The sequence below is a fragment of the Zonotrichia leucophrys genome, chromosome 3 (assembly GCF_028769735.1).
Source record: "Zonotrichia leucophrys gambelii isolate GWCS_2022_RI chromosome 3, RI_Zleu_2.0, whole genome shotgun sequence".
Lineage (NCBI taxonomy): Eukaryota > Metazoa > Chordata > Aves > Passeriformes > Passerellidae > Zonotrichia > Zonotrichia leucophrys.
The window spans coordinates 62,200,365-62,217,800 of NC_088172.1; the positions used below are offsets into that span (position 1 = coordinate 62,200,365).

At 39.5% G+C, this 17,436-nt stretch overlaps 1 protein-coding gene across 6 annotated transcripts in view; it reads left to right on the forward strand.

The window, feature by feature from the left end:
* Nucleotides 1-123: 123 nt before the first annotated feature.
* The window catches only part of ARID4B (AT-rich interaction domain 4B), an 87,833-nt gene continuing 70,520 nt past the window's right edge, over nt 124-17,436 (forward strand). For 3 of the 6 annotated variants that reach the window (XM_064708495.1, XM_064708500.1, XM_064708499.1), the window contains exons 1-2: nt 280-497; nt 1,625-1,686. In XM_064708495.1, the coding sequence (XP_064564565.1) occupies nt 1,681-1,686 (6 nt within the window). In that variant the 5' untranslated portion in view covers nt 280-497; nt 1,625-1,680. Of the gene's footprint in view, nt 145-279; nt 498-1,056; nt 1,220-1,457; nt 1,479-1,624; nt 1,687-17,436 lie in introns of those variants that run through there. The other 3 variants (XM_064708497.1, XM_064708498.1, XM_064708496.1) reach the window with 3 other exon arrangements.

A 17,436-nucleotide genomic window follows, 5' to 3' on the forward strand; every position in this document is an offset into this window, starting at 1 on the left:
GCGCGGTGCGCTCTGGGAGTTGTTGTCCACTGAGCCGCGCAGCCCTGCCTGCCAGAAACGCTGCTAACGAAGAGCAGGAACTGCGTTCCCCATGAGCACCCTCGGCGCCGAGTCTCAGTTTCCATAGAAGTGGAGAAGAATGATGTCAGTATTTCCGACACGAAGGCCAATGGGGCCACGGGGTAGGCGGGCCCTGCGGGACACGGCCCAATGGGGGAGGTGGAGAAGGGGGCGTGGCCGTTCCCGTTCGCCCGTCAGTCAGTCATCGGTGCGGGAGGGGGAGGGGGACCGAGCCGTGCAGTCACCGCCGCCGGGGCCGCGCAGGACGGATCGGCCCCTCCGCGCGCCGTGCGGGGCCGCCGCCAGCGGAGCCGCTGCAGCAGCGTTGAGCGGGGCCGGGGGTGCCCGAAGCTGAGAGGAGCCTTCGCCCAGTTCCCTTCCGTGCCCCCCGCCTCGGGCCGGGGGAGTAGCGGGCGGGCGGTCGCAGCGGAACAAAGGTGAGGGCGCCGAGCCGAAGAAGGAGCCCCCGTGCCCCGCCGGCGGCTGGCGGGGAGGCGGCGGGGGGCCCCGTGGGGGCGAGGGGCCGGGCGTGCGGTGGCGAGGGAGGGAGGGGGGCGCTTGTTTTTCTCCTGGTAGCGAGACTGCGGCGGGACTCGCCGATGCTTCGTCTTCCCCCCCACCCCAAACACCCAGTGGCGGGCCGGGGGGAGGGACCGGCGGCTTCTCCTCCGGCCCCTCTGCCGGGAGGGACGGAGCCCCCTCCTCCACACTCGTACAGACACACGCTCCGTGTCCCCGCCGAGCAGGTCGGGCCCCTTTCTCCCCGCCCCCCTCCATTCCTCCCTCCCCGTCCCCGCTCCCTTCTTTTCTTCTTCTTCTTCTTCCTTTTCTTCCCCTCCTCCGCCGCCTCCTGCCTGCTCTCCCTCCCTCCCCCCGCCCGGACCCGCTGCGCCGAGCCGGGGAGTTGCGGCTGTTGCTGCCGAAACTCCTGCGGCGGAGTCAGCGCTTTCCTTTATTTAGGGGGGGAGACGGAGGGAGGAGGAGCCGCCGCGATCCGGAGCCGCAGCCCCTACAAAAGCGTGTGTGTGTGTGTCGGGGTGGGGGGACTGCTCCCGACACCCCGCTCCACCGCCGTGCACACGGGCACTCTTCCTCGTACAATGGAGGAAGAGCCTCCCTCCCTCTCGCCCTCCTTCTCTCCGCTCTCTCTCCCCCCGCGGTAAAGCGAGCAGGGGGGTGTTCTCTGCGCCGGGACCCCCGCGGGTGCCCTCCCGCCGCCCGGTGCCCGGGGAGGGGGCGCAGCGCCCCGGGGAGGCGGCCGGGGCGCCTCCCCCTCCCGCGGCAGCCGGGGGTGGGTTGTTGTTGTGGCAAGTTTCTCCTCCTCTGACAGAAATGGCGTCAGTGGCAGCGAGTGTAGGGGAAGCCGCGGCGTGTGGGAGCCGCGGGGGGAAGCGGCGGCCGAGGAAAGAGGGAAGGGGGTGAGCGGCGGGAGAAGGGGGGATCCGGAGAAGGAAAGGGGCAGTATCGGGAGGAGCCCAGCGCCCCCACCCGATGTTTGGCTCCCCTCCCCCCGCCCGGTGCGAGCGGCTGGTGCGGTGCCTTAGCGCTTTGTTTTAAATTCCAGGTCCAGCCTCGGCCGCTCAGCCACGATCGGGGCTTTTACCGCAGCCTGAGCTCATCATGAAGGTAAAACACTCGCTTGTGTGCCTGGGAGGGGAAAGGAGGGAGGGTTGCATGGAAAAATGCTGTCCTATCTGTCAGTCCATCTGTCCCGACCCCGGTGCGAGGCTCGGTGCTGGTGCAGATCCAGACTGCGGGCAGCTTCGCCCCCACTGCCGTGTTTCGGTGCCTCGGCTCGCTCGCTGATCGTGGGGCGGGCTTTGCTCCGCCGCGTTATGCTGGGGGAAGCCGTGAGTTCCCCGAGCAGGGGCTGTTCTCCTTCACAAACATTGTTTGTAGGAGAATAAGGACATGGCTGCCTGGGCTGAGCTCGCTTCATGGAGGAGCAGGGCACAGTCACCCTGCTCGAGAAAGTAACGCTGTGGGGGAAATGCTGGCTCTACAACATTGTTTACTTGAATAGAGGGTAGATTTACTTACTTTCTATTCGTCAATAGGAGTTTTGTTGAATGAGTAATCTTGATGAGAGCGGGGAGGGTGCAAGTGAGTGATTCTCCGCAGTGAAATGATTGCTGTAAGGTGCGGAAAGATTTTCAAACAGGTTCTAATTTCCTCTCCGTGCTGTGTAGTATTCATATACCTCACTGTCACGCATTTTTCTTCTCTTCGACCTTTCTAGACGGTTGATGTTTGGTATATTATGCAAGCTAAATAGCAAAAAAGATCGTTTTGGTGGAATGCAATGATTTCTTCTGTGTAGGGGCAAGAACTGTGTGCCTAAAAGTAGTTTTTAACGACTGTGTTAGTTAGGGCTTTTTTTACCATTTTGCTGATATGTCTTGCTCAAACTGCCATTTGTGTTACTGTCACCCCCGTGTACTTCAGCTCCCGGTCCTGCTGGGCAGCAGTAAATCTCATTTCAAAATACTATAAATCTTAGAAAAAACAATTGTTCCAAACCTATGATGCATCAATTCCTTGGTATTTGTTAATAAAAAGCAGTAGTCTGTATGTGGGTTCTTCTACTATCAAGAGTTTTTGCCTACTGTCTGTGAATCAGTATTATGTAAAGTGTGCACCCAGTACTATATTCACTGCTAGAAATGGTAAATGAAATGGACTCTGTTAATTTCTAGATTGATCTGACTTGCTGAGCAGTGAAGTCTTTCTGTATAGCTGTTAAAGGTTTAGTATGTTTTTTTTTACTTTGGTGACTTTATGGCAGTGTTTTTAAAAATCACGTTTTAATTGCCCTATGATTTTTCTTTAACAAGTGCTAAGATATAAAAACTGCACACGTCTGTCTTATTGAAAGTAAACTATTTATGAATTTACAACAACAGGCTGTTGAAGTTGTATGATAGGGAGGTTTCCAAATGTGGCTCATTGCCTGGTGGGGATACTGGAGATGGAAGCAAGATAAATAGGAGGCAGTATAGGGAGCTTTTTTCCCCAGAAGGAAAAAACTTATTTAAATGACTGTTAAATTTACATACGTTTCTAATATTCTTTTTCAATGTAAACAAATCTTACAGTTACCATAGAGATTAGGTTCAGATACTGAGTTTTTAGAACCATATTAATATGTAGACAGACAGCTGGGAGCATGAGGAGGTCAGATAACAAGTAGAACGCAAAGTGTTCTGTGAAACAGTGATACAGATCCACTTCAGGCTGAATTGAATGTATAACAGATAATTAAACTTAGAGTATCAAATACAAAAACCTGTTAATAGACCTGTATTTTTTTTAAAAACCCTCAGAGCTTACTTAGTCTTCAGTAAAGTTTGTGCTACTCTTGCATGTTTATTTTTAAAGTTAGGATAAATTCTGTCAGAATGTTCAGGTGTTAAGTTTAAGTCTGTAGCTTTGCAATTTGTGTGTGTCTAGTGTTAAACTTACATATGCTTGAGATAACTCCAGTACTTTATTTACTGTGCTCTGTAGTGTTAAGGGAGGTTAATCTGTAAGTCATTACTTTGAAGCTTTAGTTATTACAGGGAAACTTTTAACAGTATTGTGGTTCCAAAGAAATTTCTAAGATTCAACAACTTAACCAAGATTATAGGAGTTATACAGTGGATCAGTCCTTCTGGCTGGCTTAAATTTGTAATTTATTACTTAAGCTTACAAGGATACAAGCCAGTCCAGTAAGAAGCAGTAAGGGAGAATGCTTAAGAGAATTATTAGCTTTCTGTTTGTATCGCTTCAAGGTAACATTGACTAGATTAGATCAAGATACTGTTTAAATATGACTGTATATTTCTGTGCATTTATTTTCTAAGTTATCCAAAGAACATACTCTTTGGATACTCAAGGACACTTCAGCATGCAGAGGATTTAATGCTTTAAGACCTAGTCTTGCTTAGGGTCTGCTGATGCAGACTTGCTTCTGACTGCATGATAGAGGCCTCTGTTTTGATTTATGCCTTGGTCGTTCCTTCAAGTGCAGAGCATTGTAGATTCTGGTGCACAGAGCCTTAGAACCGGATTCCTTGTCAGTACCTTGTCTCTTTATGTGAAGTTGAACAATTCAATTAGCTTTACTGACTCCTTTCCCCCACCTGTGTGGTATGGATGAAATGTTGATCTTTCTTTGTAAAGCACAGTCAAGTATATTTAGGAGCAGCACCAACAATTGTATTGACACAAAACCGTAAGTCACTTGTGTTCTTGCATTTCGCAACGCTTTGACACAAGAGAGGTACGCTGCCTGCTTAGAGATTACCAGAGCTGTTGGTATCATTGCTCTCCTTGTAATAACCCAACTTAATCCAAGGAAATAAAGCCCCTTGTATAAACCAGTAACTTCAGCCTATCAAGTAGTCTTCCCATGGACTGCTAAGACCACTTAAAAATGCTTTTGAAATATGTCTCACAAGAAGTGGTGTTCTACTAAATCAGGCTTTATCCTGTGTTGATTGACCTCTGATAGTTAGTGCAGCTGTGTAGATAATGGCTGGGATTGCTTGCATGTTGTGGAGGTTTTTGTTGATTTAGCACCTTTTGTATAAGGCCTTTTTGCATTAAGTATGTGTCAGAAGAATGTAGAATCTGTTTGATGATTTAAAAAGTAATTGCATTCCATCAAATGGCTACATACTAAGTAGGTAGCAATATATGTAAAAGCATTCTTATAGAGTGCTTTTTTTTTTAGCTCCAGAATCAGGAAATAAACTCCCTGAAAGCAAAGCGTCTGCTTTTAAAGAGAGAAATAAACAAAAGCTTGGTTTGACCAATGATTTGTACTAGGAACTGCTGCAAATGCTCATGAGGTTTTTAATATGTATCATGGCATTTGTTTGATATATAAATATGTGAATGAAGTTAATATACCCACTGTAGTTAAAAAGTTCACTGCTGAGTGGGGATCAAAAGAGTAGATGTCCCAGAAGTTAGAGCAATGCTCTATGAATTAAGAGCTCTGAAATGATTGTTTAAATGTTTTGATACTGTTTGCATGTTAATGTTTTTCATTCTGTAAAGTACAAACTATTTAATGGTTGTTGATACTTGTCTTTGGTAATCCTAGATGTTCCTGGACGCTTGCTCAAAGTTACCACACTAACGAATTAAGAAAGCCATGCCTATGGTTTATGGTAGATTTTTTGTTTTGGTTGGGTTTTAATTCTTCCTGAATTTACATTGTTGTTTCAGTAGTCTGTCCTAGTGACCTCTCCAGCTACCCAGGGAGATCACTTGTGCACACTGATGCCGTAGCTGCTTTCCCTTAATGTGTGCCGGACCATTGCTCATATTCTCTGCCAGTATGGCTGAAGACAAAAGTGAAACATCTAGTAAACTTTTCAGCCACTAATTTCCAACTTTGAGCACAAGTCAGTTGAAAATCCCATTGGTTTTATGCAGGCTGGAAACCAGTCGTGGAATGTAGTGACCTTTCAATTTCTGGTTAACTATTTGAATTGCAGCAGAAATGGAGATTGCTAAGGGAAGAGTACTGTTAGAATAGTTTTTGTGATGGAGGCAGGAAAGCAGGTAAGTCTTAAGAGGTGGTTTTACTCCATAACTTGTTTTTACATTGTGAAAAATTAGTTTTTTAAAATTCTTTCCTGATGTTCCAGTTTGAACAAGTGATCAGAGGCAGTTATTGACTTCCTCGTGCTTGCATAATTATGTAGAAAGGAAAGCAAACACCACTTGCACCAAGCAATTACAAGTCATGTTGGAATAATCTATGTTATTTTGAAATTGTTTATTTGCACTTTTTAAATGCTAGTCTTTATGTATTTTACAGTGGCTAAACAGCATGGAAGTCTTGAACTCAAATCTGTATGGGTACAATGTGGCTGTTGAATGGTTGTATTGGTTTATAAGGGCTTGAAGTTAATTAGACCACATAGTGGAAAAAAGGCTGTCTTAGACTGAGAAGACTGAAGCTGTAATAAACTATGAGCATTACTACAGTTAAGTTGCCTGTATTATTATCTTCAAAGTTGGTGAAGGATTTTTGGATCAATGTTCTCACGGCAGCATAACTATTGTATGAGCATACTGTCTAAGGAAAATGTTAGCAGGCAGAATAATGAATGTGTATATCTTCACTGGAACACTTTGGGATGGTTATTCAATTCACTTTGTAATCCAAAACAAGTATTGTATACATGCAGAGCTGAAGCATGCTGTGATACACATTGCATGTCTGTTTTCAAAGAAGTTCTGCATTGTAGTTGAAAAGCCCTTTGAAACAAAATGCAAAGGTTTTGATATATTAAGCTTTACTGTCAGTATCAGATACTTAATCTGAATGCTTTGCTGATTGAGTAAATTGAAAAAATAGTGCTAACTTTGAGAAGGTGGAAATGATACTGTTGTCACAAATTGGTTTCAGATATTTTGTTTAAATTGTACAGATACACACATTTTCCTTAGAAATATATACTTTTATAATAGGCTAAAGAATAAAAGGGAGTTTGAGGTGACCTCATTGAAAAAGGGAACAAATTTTACAGAAAAACCTAGGCTTAACTTTATCTGGCACCCTAATGTCATACACAGCCATCCAAATGCTTGATTATTTATCAGTTATACTTACTTGAAAGTAGTTAACCCACTTTCTGCTCACTACCTGTTGTGAAATGCAACAGTTGGATTCTCTGCGTTTCTACTTAATAGGCCCTTCAGCTGTTTTTACTGAAATGTACAAAGCTTAAAACCATGGATCTCAGACTATGTCTGCCTTAAATGTGATTCAGGTCACAGTTGAGAAATGTTGAGAAGTCAGGTATTGTGGCTGTTTGCTTTTTAATTGATGTGCTTTGGTAAAAAATACTACTTTTTGCCTTTTCCACTTAGCACTTAATGTTGTCCAGTTACTGTGCTTGCTGTCTTGCTTGGATATGTGCATGCAATGGATTTTTAAAGACTTCTAGAAGACTTCAAAAGGCCTCTAGGGAACTGAGAAAAATTGTTTAGCCCTATGCATAAACGAAATGTTAGTGATTTAATATGTGTTACCATAATTATTTTAAAAGGTTTTGATGAAAAGTCATAAATCTGGGTAGTTGGGTTTTTTGTTCTCTTTTTCTGTTAACATGGGGTGACCAGATGAGGGGATATTTCAGGGAATTCAACTAAGGAAAGGACAGCAAGCCACTTTGATATTCAATACTTGACAAGACATCTATTTTCCTTCTGAAGATTAGTTTGAACCAGGGGAGAAATTCAATAAAGAGAGCACTATTGTTTTTTGGTTTTTTGTCGGTTTTTTTTTTTTGCTTGGCAGACTATAAAGCAGTCATGACCTGTTTAGCAAGAAGTGTTTGTAAGTGAGCTCTGAAAGCCAGTTGTGAGAATGTCAGAGCAGGGTGGTGGAGGGTGTTGCTGAGTTACCTGTAGAAAATTAGGACTGAGATGAGCCGGCAGTTTTATGTGTGACCGCTTGTGTGACAGTGACTTCCTGAGTATCTATTAATTAATTGAACATGGAGTACTATTTTGGGGGTACCTGAACCTGTCTTCACTATGAAGAAAATTGTGCTTAACTATGAAAAGTCATTTTTCTTACTGTGAGTGAAAGCAGTGGGAAAAGGCATCATTGCAGCTAATAGGGAGTTACTTGCTCCTATTGCTGTTGTCTGTGAGCCTATATTTGCTCTAGAGTGGAGGTGGTGGTCGGTACACCGAAGAAAAGACTTTTTAGCATCCAGAACTCCCAGTTTAAGTAGTCTTTGATTGTGACTCATACAGATCTCCTTAAGGAGTAGCTAGAGACAGCATTCATCAGTTGTCATTTAAGCTAAGCGTGAATGCAGACATCTACAGAGCTTTGTTGCAGAGCAGATCATGCAGGTTGGACTAATATGAATAACAGTGTTCTTGGCAGAGGAGTTTGCTGTTTGCTGTTTAATCTGTTGGTTTGTCCTCCAACAACTTGAAGCAAAGAATTTTGTCTCATAAGTAGTTTGTCAAATTAAGGTATTTTATGGTCATGGAAGAATGCAGTCTTGTCTCCTTCTTCCACTCTTGGCTGTTTATTCTCATTGTCTTCCGTGCTAGCAGTCCATTTGTGTGGTGCCAGAGTACACGGAACTAAGCTGAAATTAGAAACAATCAGATACATGTACTCTTCACTTGCAGACTGTTCCTGCCCTGGCTGATGCCTGGCAGAGGAAGAAAGGGCACAAAAGCAGAAGTGCACCAAGACTGATTAGGATTGGTTTAAACTGCATGTGAACACACATCCTTCCCCATCCCTCTGCCAAATTAGCAGTTTACAGTCATTAGGCTAAACATTTTGTAAACTCTCTACAGGTGAAATTGCCATAGAAAGTTTTTTGTGCTTTCTTGAGACCTAGAACACCAGACTTCTTTACAGGTTTGAAGTCTATATTTTCTAGAAAATATTGAGTGAAAAGATTTAATTGAATTGATGCTGTGTCTTGAAGGGAATGAAGAAAATGCAATTTTCAATATGATAAACATTGATTTCAAAAAATGGAGAGTCTTAAAGAAAAGATGATATCAGATGAAAAACCTCATTTTTTGAGGCCAGTATAAGCTTTGCTTTCCCTCCTCCTTCAAGTTCTTCTTCAGCATTTGGAAAGCATACCATTAATAGCAGTTATGTTTCTTTCTACTTAAATTAGAGAAACAGTTGGTATTATAATTTTCTGTAGAAAGATATTTATAAATATTAGATTTCTATCCTATAAAGGTGACAATCTCTATATGCCTATAAGACATTTTGACAACAGGTACTTTTACCAATGGATGGAAGATGTAAGCAACTGTGCTACCTTTATCTCAAACTAAAACAGTAGGGAATGATAATCTAGGGAGAAACTACATCACTCTGATAAGGAAGTTGAAGGGAATCGAAGTAAAACTTTCCATTTTTTTTTTGTATGTGTTAAGAAGGCCTGTATATTTATGGCTAGACAAGTGGAGACTTGGTGACAGTTGGGTGTTAATGCCAGTTGGAGATGGTAGAGTGAGGTGTGTAACATTTTCTGCTTATTACCACAAACTTGATGCAGATATTTGGATGACATGTTATCTTCCTTTCTAAGAACTGGTGTTCTAGCTGAGCTTTTATCTGTGATCCTTGCCCTTTTTCCTCTTATGTGTCCTTCTAACTTAGTATTCCTCATCATTTAAGACAATCCTTCTAAATGGGATTTGGGAAATGGGATTTGACTTCAGCAAAATTCAGATCCAAGTGTATCTGATGCAGGGTTTCAGCTGTAATAAATAATGTAGTAGAGAGTAATTTGTTTTTTCATGTTCTCTTCGGATTTGAAAAAAAATGTTTCAATTTGTGGCAGGGCAACCTGATTCACTGTGATAATTTTTTTCCTTCCTATTTTCAGCTATCCTCTTAACAGCAGATTGCAAGCACCAAATCTCATTTGTACATTTAAAATAGTCCGCTCCATGTTTTCTTTAAAATAAATGTGGAATACATTCTTCTAAGATTTCAAAGAATACTTTAATTTAAAATGGTGGAAGAGACTTTCCAATATCCTTTATCAGCATTTAAGTGAAAAAGTGTTAAGTTAATCTTCCTGTTAATGCTGTGACACTTAGGTTGGCATAACTTCTTTTCCTGGGAGAAATAATAAGGGATTGAGACATTTTTTAAAATGAGTACATGTTATACCAGCATTTCAGAATTCAGGAATTTGTAATGGAAAATATGTTTTCACTTTTTAAACTTACTTTACTCCTCTGCTTATTGAAAGATAGATGTTGCTGCAGTATTAAATGAATGTAACTTCAAATTATATCACTAAACTTAAAAATAAAATAGATATCCTTTTTAATCTTTGTACTTCGATAAATATAAATGCATTTTTGCAAACATAGCAATAATTTTATATATTTGCACTTTAGTTTCTTTTGAAGGTTGCCCTGCTAGATGGGCATCAAGGGAGATAGTGAAATACTTTAACATAAGTAAGACTGCAGTGCTGTTTGAAAATGAGAGTTTGATATGTACCAATACCTTGCTGCCTGGAACAGGGACAAAAATGGAGACAATAATTCAACTTCGAGTAATTTCCATTTTCTAAATGCAGATTCATCCTGAGTTGCTCTTCCAGAACTTTACAATGACAATTCACACACCTTTACACGCAGGGCATGATTTAGGTAACTCTGTGGTGTCTTTGTCTTCTTTGCAGAATTTCCTGCCTATTTTCCTGCAAAGTTGGACAATTTAAAATATATTTAATCTTGGGTTCTTTCCATTACTCAAAGATTACTAGTGCAGTATTTACATTCCTAAAATTTGAGTAGTACAAAAGATTGTGTCACTTGGTGACTTAGTGTATTGGATACATGGGTTGGAACCTGCAAAGTCACTCTTCAAATATATTCTGATACTCTTGGTCCATTTTGGAATTGGACTTCCAAGGCTCCTGCCAAGTGTGTTCGCTGGAATAATTTACCGTGAAGTTCCAGAAAGTATTAGCATGTATATTAGATGCCTGTTTACACTAATTCAGTTTTTCTTTGCTAGTAGCTCTTTGGCTGTTGAGCTAATATTCTGATTTCATTTTACTTTGCCTGATACAAGCCAAAATGTTGGATTGATAAGGTTAACATATTTCATTTTTAAACATTTCAGAAACATTTTATTAAAAAATCTTCTATTTCATACATTGTACATTTTAAAAGTACATATATATATATGTATACTTGCCAGTGCATGGTGAATTAGGTTTTTAGATGCAAGTAAAGTGAATAAACTGCTTTTGTTACATTCTGTATTGTAAAGACAAATACTCTTTTGGTGACAGGATAGTAATAATAATATATATGAGAGAGACAGGTGTATGTCCTGCTATGGCAGACTTTTTCACTGGTGTTGGATGTGGCATTGGTAGCATCTAGAGAGCAACTCAACTGGTAGTAGGTCAACTTTAAATTAGTGAAATGTTTTTATTTGTGGCTCAAGCAACACTGATTTCAGTTCAGTAAAATTTTATGTACTCTTTTTTACACTAAAATAGAGAACAATCTTCCTTTTTGTCATGGGAGTAATTTCCTTTGCAACTGCACTTATTTGAACATTTGAAATGGTGTACTCCTAATTTGGTGTAGTTCTAAAATGGTAAAATCCTAATTATGGTCTGACAATAAATATTAAACATAGCATTCATTATGTGAAATAGAAATGATCCATGATACTTAAGCTGGTCTCATCAAGTTTCTCTAGTTATGTGTATTATATTTACTTAGTTGGAGTTTTGAGGAAACAAATCAGCTTTTAAGATCTTTGTATAAATATACATATATATTAAAACAAACAAACAAAAAGTCAAAAGGAAATGGTAAATTTCCTTCCTAGGTACTTGATTCCAGACAAATCCAGATACAGTTTGAGAACTTTGCTATCATACTGCTGTAGCTGGATATCCTTACTATGTTTGCTCAGGATTGAACTTGGGAAAAAACCCCAAACCACTTCAATACTTGAATGAGATGTGCAGATGGAACTTGTATTTACAAAAAAACTCCCTAGTCTTAAAGGAACTGCACCATCTTTCCTTTTTTTTTTCTGGCAGTTTCTCTTCAAACAGCTTTTGTGTCCACTGAAACAACATTGCAGCCAAGTAGTACATGGGCACATCAGTTGGTTAGAAAGGCCAGTGTGAATGCTTTAACTGGATATTCCTCTTCTAGCAGGGTGGTGCACAGTATTTCTGTGAGAGTAAATATTGCATTGGGCTGATTTGTCATATGGTAGTACTGGAAGATTAGATTTGTCCTTTAGCCAAGTATTTCAGAATTTCTCTTCAATTATCTTCTTAGACTTAGGGAAAAAACAGTGATCACAAACACGTAATTAGAATTTCACTGGCATATGAAGTTGATAGTGTAACCTGGTGATTTGATGGAGACACTGATATTTTATTGAGAGGCACTGAGATTCCTGCATTGTGTCTTGGAACTGAAGACCTCTTTGAGGTGCCTCTTGTTCAGCTTTGGAGACTGGAACAAGGTTTCATGTGGAAAGTAACATTAGAATTGTTGACATACAAAAGACCATCAAGTAAAACTTAAGGTAGACTTTTTCTCTTTCACTTGAGTAATCCTAAATGATACTTTTTGAAAAGAGGCTAAAAAATGAAGGTTTTAGTATAAGAGGCTTAAAGACTTTCAAGAAAAAAACTGGGCTTTACATAATAGCTTCAGCACACTTGAAAGCAGTGAACAGACTCTTACACTACCTATGCAACTTCAAAAATTTATTCTCTGTTCTTTAATATGTTGAAGAGTTTTGTGGAATCTGAGCAAGGATCTTTCTTTAAATAGTCACTCCCTGGAAAAGGCTGCCATTAGTCACAGGCTAAGCCAGCTGAAGATGTTTTGGAAACAGGTGCAGCAATGAGTAGCCAAAGAAACAGAAGTATTCTCGGTGAATAAATTGGATAAAAGGTATGAAACAAGTAGTTCAGATTCTTTAATTCCTTGAAGTCTGAAAGGTAGCCTAGCTAAATACTAACTGCATTTATATTGGTCTTTCTCCCTGTATTTCTACAGTGGCACTTGCGCTTTCTGTGTAGCATGCATCTGAAATATCTTCATAATTATGCAGCACTTGACAAATCTTCTCCAAACTTGTCTTCAGCTGGGTATTTCTCATTTCTTAATATCTGTTTTATTTTTAATGCTTGCAGGCTTGGTTGGCTGTGGGTATTTTCTGATGGAAAATCTTGCATCACTGTCCTAAATAGTTGCCACATTGACTACATTTTGCATTTTCCCCCCAAACCTCCTTTCACAAACTTAAATACTGAACTCTTAGTCTGCAAGATGAATGCTGTTGGGGAGAGGAATGAGAAAGAGAAATTATTAATTTTCTTTTAATATGCTTGCTACTGACTATGCAAGAGTATTTGGCCAGTAGTATTCTCCAAAAATGAAGCGAGATAGGAGAGAAGTTTGCATGTGTGCTTATGTTTGTTAAATTTATGTAAGTTAGGAATTGTATTCCTACAAGTTAGGATACTTGTAAAACTAGCTCACAGGAGAATATTATTAAAGAAATACTATCGTGTTTATGATGAAAAAAATAAATAAAACCTGTGGACTTGAAACTTTAGTCTTCACTTTTTTTTTTTAACGCATATGAAATTGTACTGAGTTACATATGCCTTATTCCAGAAGAGGCATTTATTTCTATTAATCTGGGGAAAGGGGGATATACAAATAAGTTGTTGGTTTTTTCAACATGGAGTGTGAGGGAAGGATTTACAGTTTACTTAATAGTTTGAGGAACTGTCCATTTGAAAGACAAGTATACTGTGGAAAATAATGTTTACATTTTTTTGGAAGAAGACTACCTAAGTGAAAATCAAGTTTATTCAATAGTAGAAGTAGTCTGCTTGTGAGCATTATAATAATTTCGTGCAGTTTTCCTTGGTAAATTATTTGTGGTTCTGATTTCTTTGCTGCCCCAGCTAACCAGTGTCCGGCTTTGTTAAGACATCTGTGTTCTGCAAGGATGTCTATATTTCACCTGACAGCAGTGGCCCAATAGGTGCTGGTAAGAAACGTGAAATTTAACAGAAAATAAAGTGGGGCTTTTTTCTCTTTCAGACCCAGATAATTGGTTATGTGATTATAATTGGTTATATAGCTAAAATCTTAACCAATCTGCTCTTCTTGACTGAAAGCTATTTGTACTCTTAACCAACTATTTTACTGTAGTGGCAGACCAAACCTAATTTTAATTGTTTTTTGTGCTGCTTGGCTGCTCCTAAATAGTGCAAGTGTGCATGTAGTAATGCTAATACTTCACTTCTCTTTAACCCTGCTTGTGTCTTGTCTGTCATTGTCTTTAATGTAGTGCCATGGGTTCTGCTGCCTGTTTCTAAGGAGATTTGATGACAGAGTTAAGAAATCTTGTTGTTAATAGTCCTGTTCATTATTCAGGGACCTATAGCTTCACTAGAATATTAGGGGGAAATCAGAACATTTAAAAACTTTGGCTAATGCAACTCTTCTTATGTAATCTTACTTAACTATGTATATATAGTCACCTTTTTCTTTGCACGTTCAGTAGTTGTGGTTGCTTTAAATTTTTACCAGAGGCCTTTTCCTTTTTTTACTGGAAGAGGAAGCTGAAGAATTGTTTTTACTATTTTGAAAGGTGTAATACCTTTATAGAAAGATAGAGCTCCATATTCCCATAAAAGAAGGATAGTATGGAGATAGATATTTGTATTGCTGTATAATTTACTGTCAATTCAAAGATTGTAAGACTGTACTTCAATTGTTAGAAAATAAAGCCTCTGCATGGACTAAGGTGGAAGCACTCTTTGATACTTTGCATGCATGTAGTTATTGTATGCTATTTGTATCTTAGCTAATGTAATGTAAAATAATTTTTTATTAGAAAGTAGAATCTTATTCACAGGAAGTTTGGAGAGAAAAATGAGTATTTGTTAAATGCAAAGGGGAGAAAAAAAAAACCATAAAAGAAATGATTATCATCAGGACACCAAAAAAATACATCTAGACTGTATCATCAAAGGGACCAGGACAGATATACCTGTAAATGGTAATACTTGTAATTTTTACTTCTAAAAATTTATGCGGTGAAGGTAATAATGGCCAAGTTTACACTTAATTTTAGACACACATGAACACATATGTATATATTTTAATATCTAGAATTTACCTCCAGTTCTTTAGAAGTTTCAGTTTGTTGGCTAGCTTGCTTTTGAATATCATTACAATTCTATTCTATTAGACGTTTCAAAAGTGTAATTGTGGCATCAGGAATTCGAGGAAAGCCAAATATAAGGGCTTACTGTTTTAAAGCCAAAAATATTGCACTCTTGGTGTATTAGTTATTTTATCCAATTGAGATGTGTTTTGTTAGCTCTTGTGTAATGTTTCCCTTGGAGACTCAAGAATAACATGGCAGGTTACTGAGGAGGAATAAATGGCTACTTTAGACCAGGAGTGAAGATCTGTCAAAATGTTCCAAAGAAGGATTCCCTTAATGCTGAAAACTAAGGAGAAGTGTAGGGGTTAGTGTGTATCTAGTTGAAGTCAAACATTGTCAAAACCCAAAACAAGTGAAAAGTATTTTTAGTTTGGCTAGTTTACAAAATGAGAATCTTAAAAGTTATTGCTGGCACTGACCTAGAAAGGAAGACAAGACTGTTGGTCTGTGCATGCTAAATCTCCTGAAGCCAGTGGAGAAACTGAGGACATTTTTTCAGAGCAAGTCATTGGAAAGCAGAGGATAACCTCCTTTGCCTGTTCTAAAGTGCATCTTCAGGTTCTGTTGCTTGTATTTAATATCTTAGTGAATCTGAGCCTTGCATTCATATTTTGTCTGAGATGAAAACAACCTGTTTGGAGAAACCAGGAGAAAAGCAAACGGCAAGTTGGTAGAGAACTGGAGTTTTTCTGTAGGTCAGGTATCTTTGTGCTACTTGCTATTAATTGAATATAGTCTGAAGTGGAGACTTAGATGACTGTATCTCCACCAAGTCTGAATTTATCAGAAGAAACTAGATGCCTGAGGTGTAATTGAAAGAAATTATCTTTGCAGTGATATTGACCCTTCCTTCAGTTGATATTTTTAATGGCAATGTCAGGCTCTGTGAAGGGGGAGAAAGTCTCCATATTCATATTCCTGTCACTGCTGTGCTTCCAGGTGCATGTGCTGTGTCAAACAGTGCTGAAGGGATCCTTGTGTTATATCCATGCAAGACCATGAGAGGACTGAAAGAATGTTTTCTCATATTTTGTATGGTGTAAGCTGAAACAGTTTTTCTGATTAAAGTGTGCCTTAGTTAGTGTCTGTTATTGCTGTTGAACCTAATGGGGCTGTCCTGTGCAAGGCAGTGACTTGGGAGAAATCTCGCTTGTCCAGCTGTACAGCTCTGGTTAATTTTCTTGTTCTGCTGTACATCTCTGCTCCTTGAAGGACTTTCAAAGACTGCCTCGGCACTGGATCATCATCTTGATACAAGTTGTCTGAAGTCCAGTCACATTAAATATCACATTTTGTAGGAAAGTCAAACCAAGCAGTGGTTTTTGACAGGACTGATCCCATTTATAAATTGAATTAAGTAAAGTGCCTCTTTTGAGGTAAATTCTGAAATTTCTGAAATTAATCTTGAAATTAGTTCTCAGTTTATAACTGGACTTCGTATTTTACAAACACGGATTAATTAGAAATTGTTTTGTTCTGTGATCTAATGGTAATGGTATTTTACTAGTTCTCTATAAAAATCAAAAGTTAGAGCATTCCTAGTGAATGCTCAGTTAATCTGCTTTGTTTGCAAATAATGTGTGCTGGATATAAAACTTAACATTAACTGGTTTTTGGAGTGCTATCCAAGTAGATTAGACTTTGAATACAAACTTGTGTTTGACCTTGCATATACTGCAGTGCTGAAGTGCTTTCAGCCAGTTTAAAGCCACTTCAGGGTTTTATTGGAGATGTTTGACCGAAAGCTGTTTGTTTGACACTCAGATCATTTGAAGATGAGACAGCTTGTCTATCAAGATATTAAAGAAAAAACGTTAGGATGGTAAATGTCATCTTTCCCATCCAGCTAAGGGCCTCATACATTCAATTTTTGCAATTTGGAAAAAGAAGAAATTTATGTGCTAGTGTGTGCAATGAAAAGGTAAATATAGAAAATGCTATCCAACGCCCACAGGAAAAGAGGAGGATTATTTTCTAAGTTTTGAAATTTCTGTGGTTTTTTTGCAAGAATCTTACGAGTTCTAAATTATTGTGGAATACTGCTTCATCTTATCGTGTGGGGCAGGCTGCCAATTTGCCCATTGAGTTATCTGCTCCTACTTTGTTAATGCTGCTGTGTGATCTTGCAGTGAAATGATACAATGTACTAAAGTAAAAGAATAGCAATTTAGCAAAAGTAACAGAAACAAGTAAATTTATGAGTTGAAGCACTTCAGTCCCTAATCAAATGTGTATCAGAACAGATGCAAAAGGAAGGATGCACAGAGAGAGGCATCTTCATTCATTGGATTGGAGTTTGTAGGGCCCAGGTTTTCCCCTTTTACACTTGGAGTTGTTAATTTAACTCACAAAAGAAGTATGAAAGAACACACCATCTGTTTTAACTGCTGGTGGTGAGCATCTCCACACATCTCCCCCCCACCTTTCCTAGTTTCAGAAATTAAGAACTACTGTTAGCATTAGGTAGTGTGTGTCACCAACTTTGATTATTTAAACTCATTTTATTTGATTTATTTTTGGTCACTACTTGTTTGTTTGTTTGTTTTCTGCAGGTAGACAGAGATTTTAGAATATTTATCTTAGCATTCCTGGCTTTCTCAGAGGAGTGAATAGGT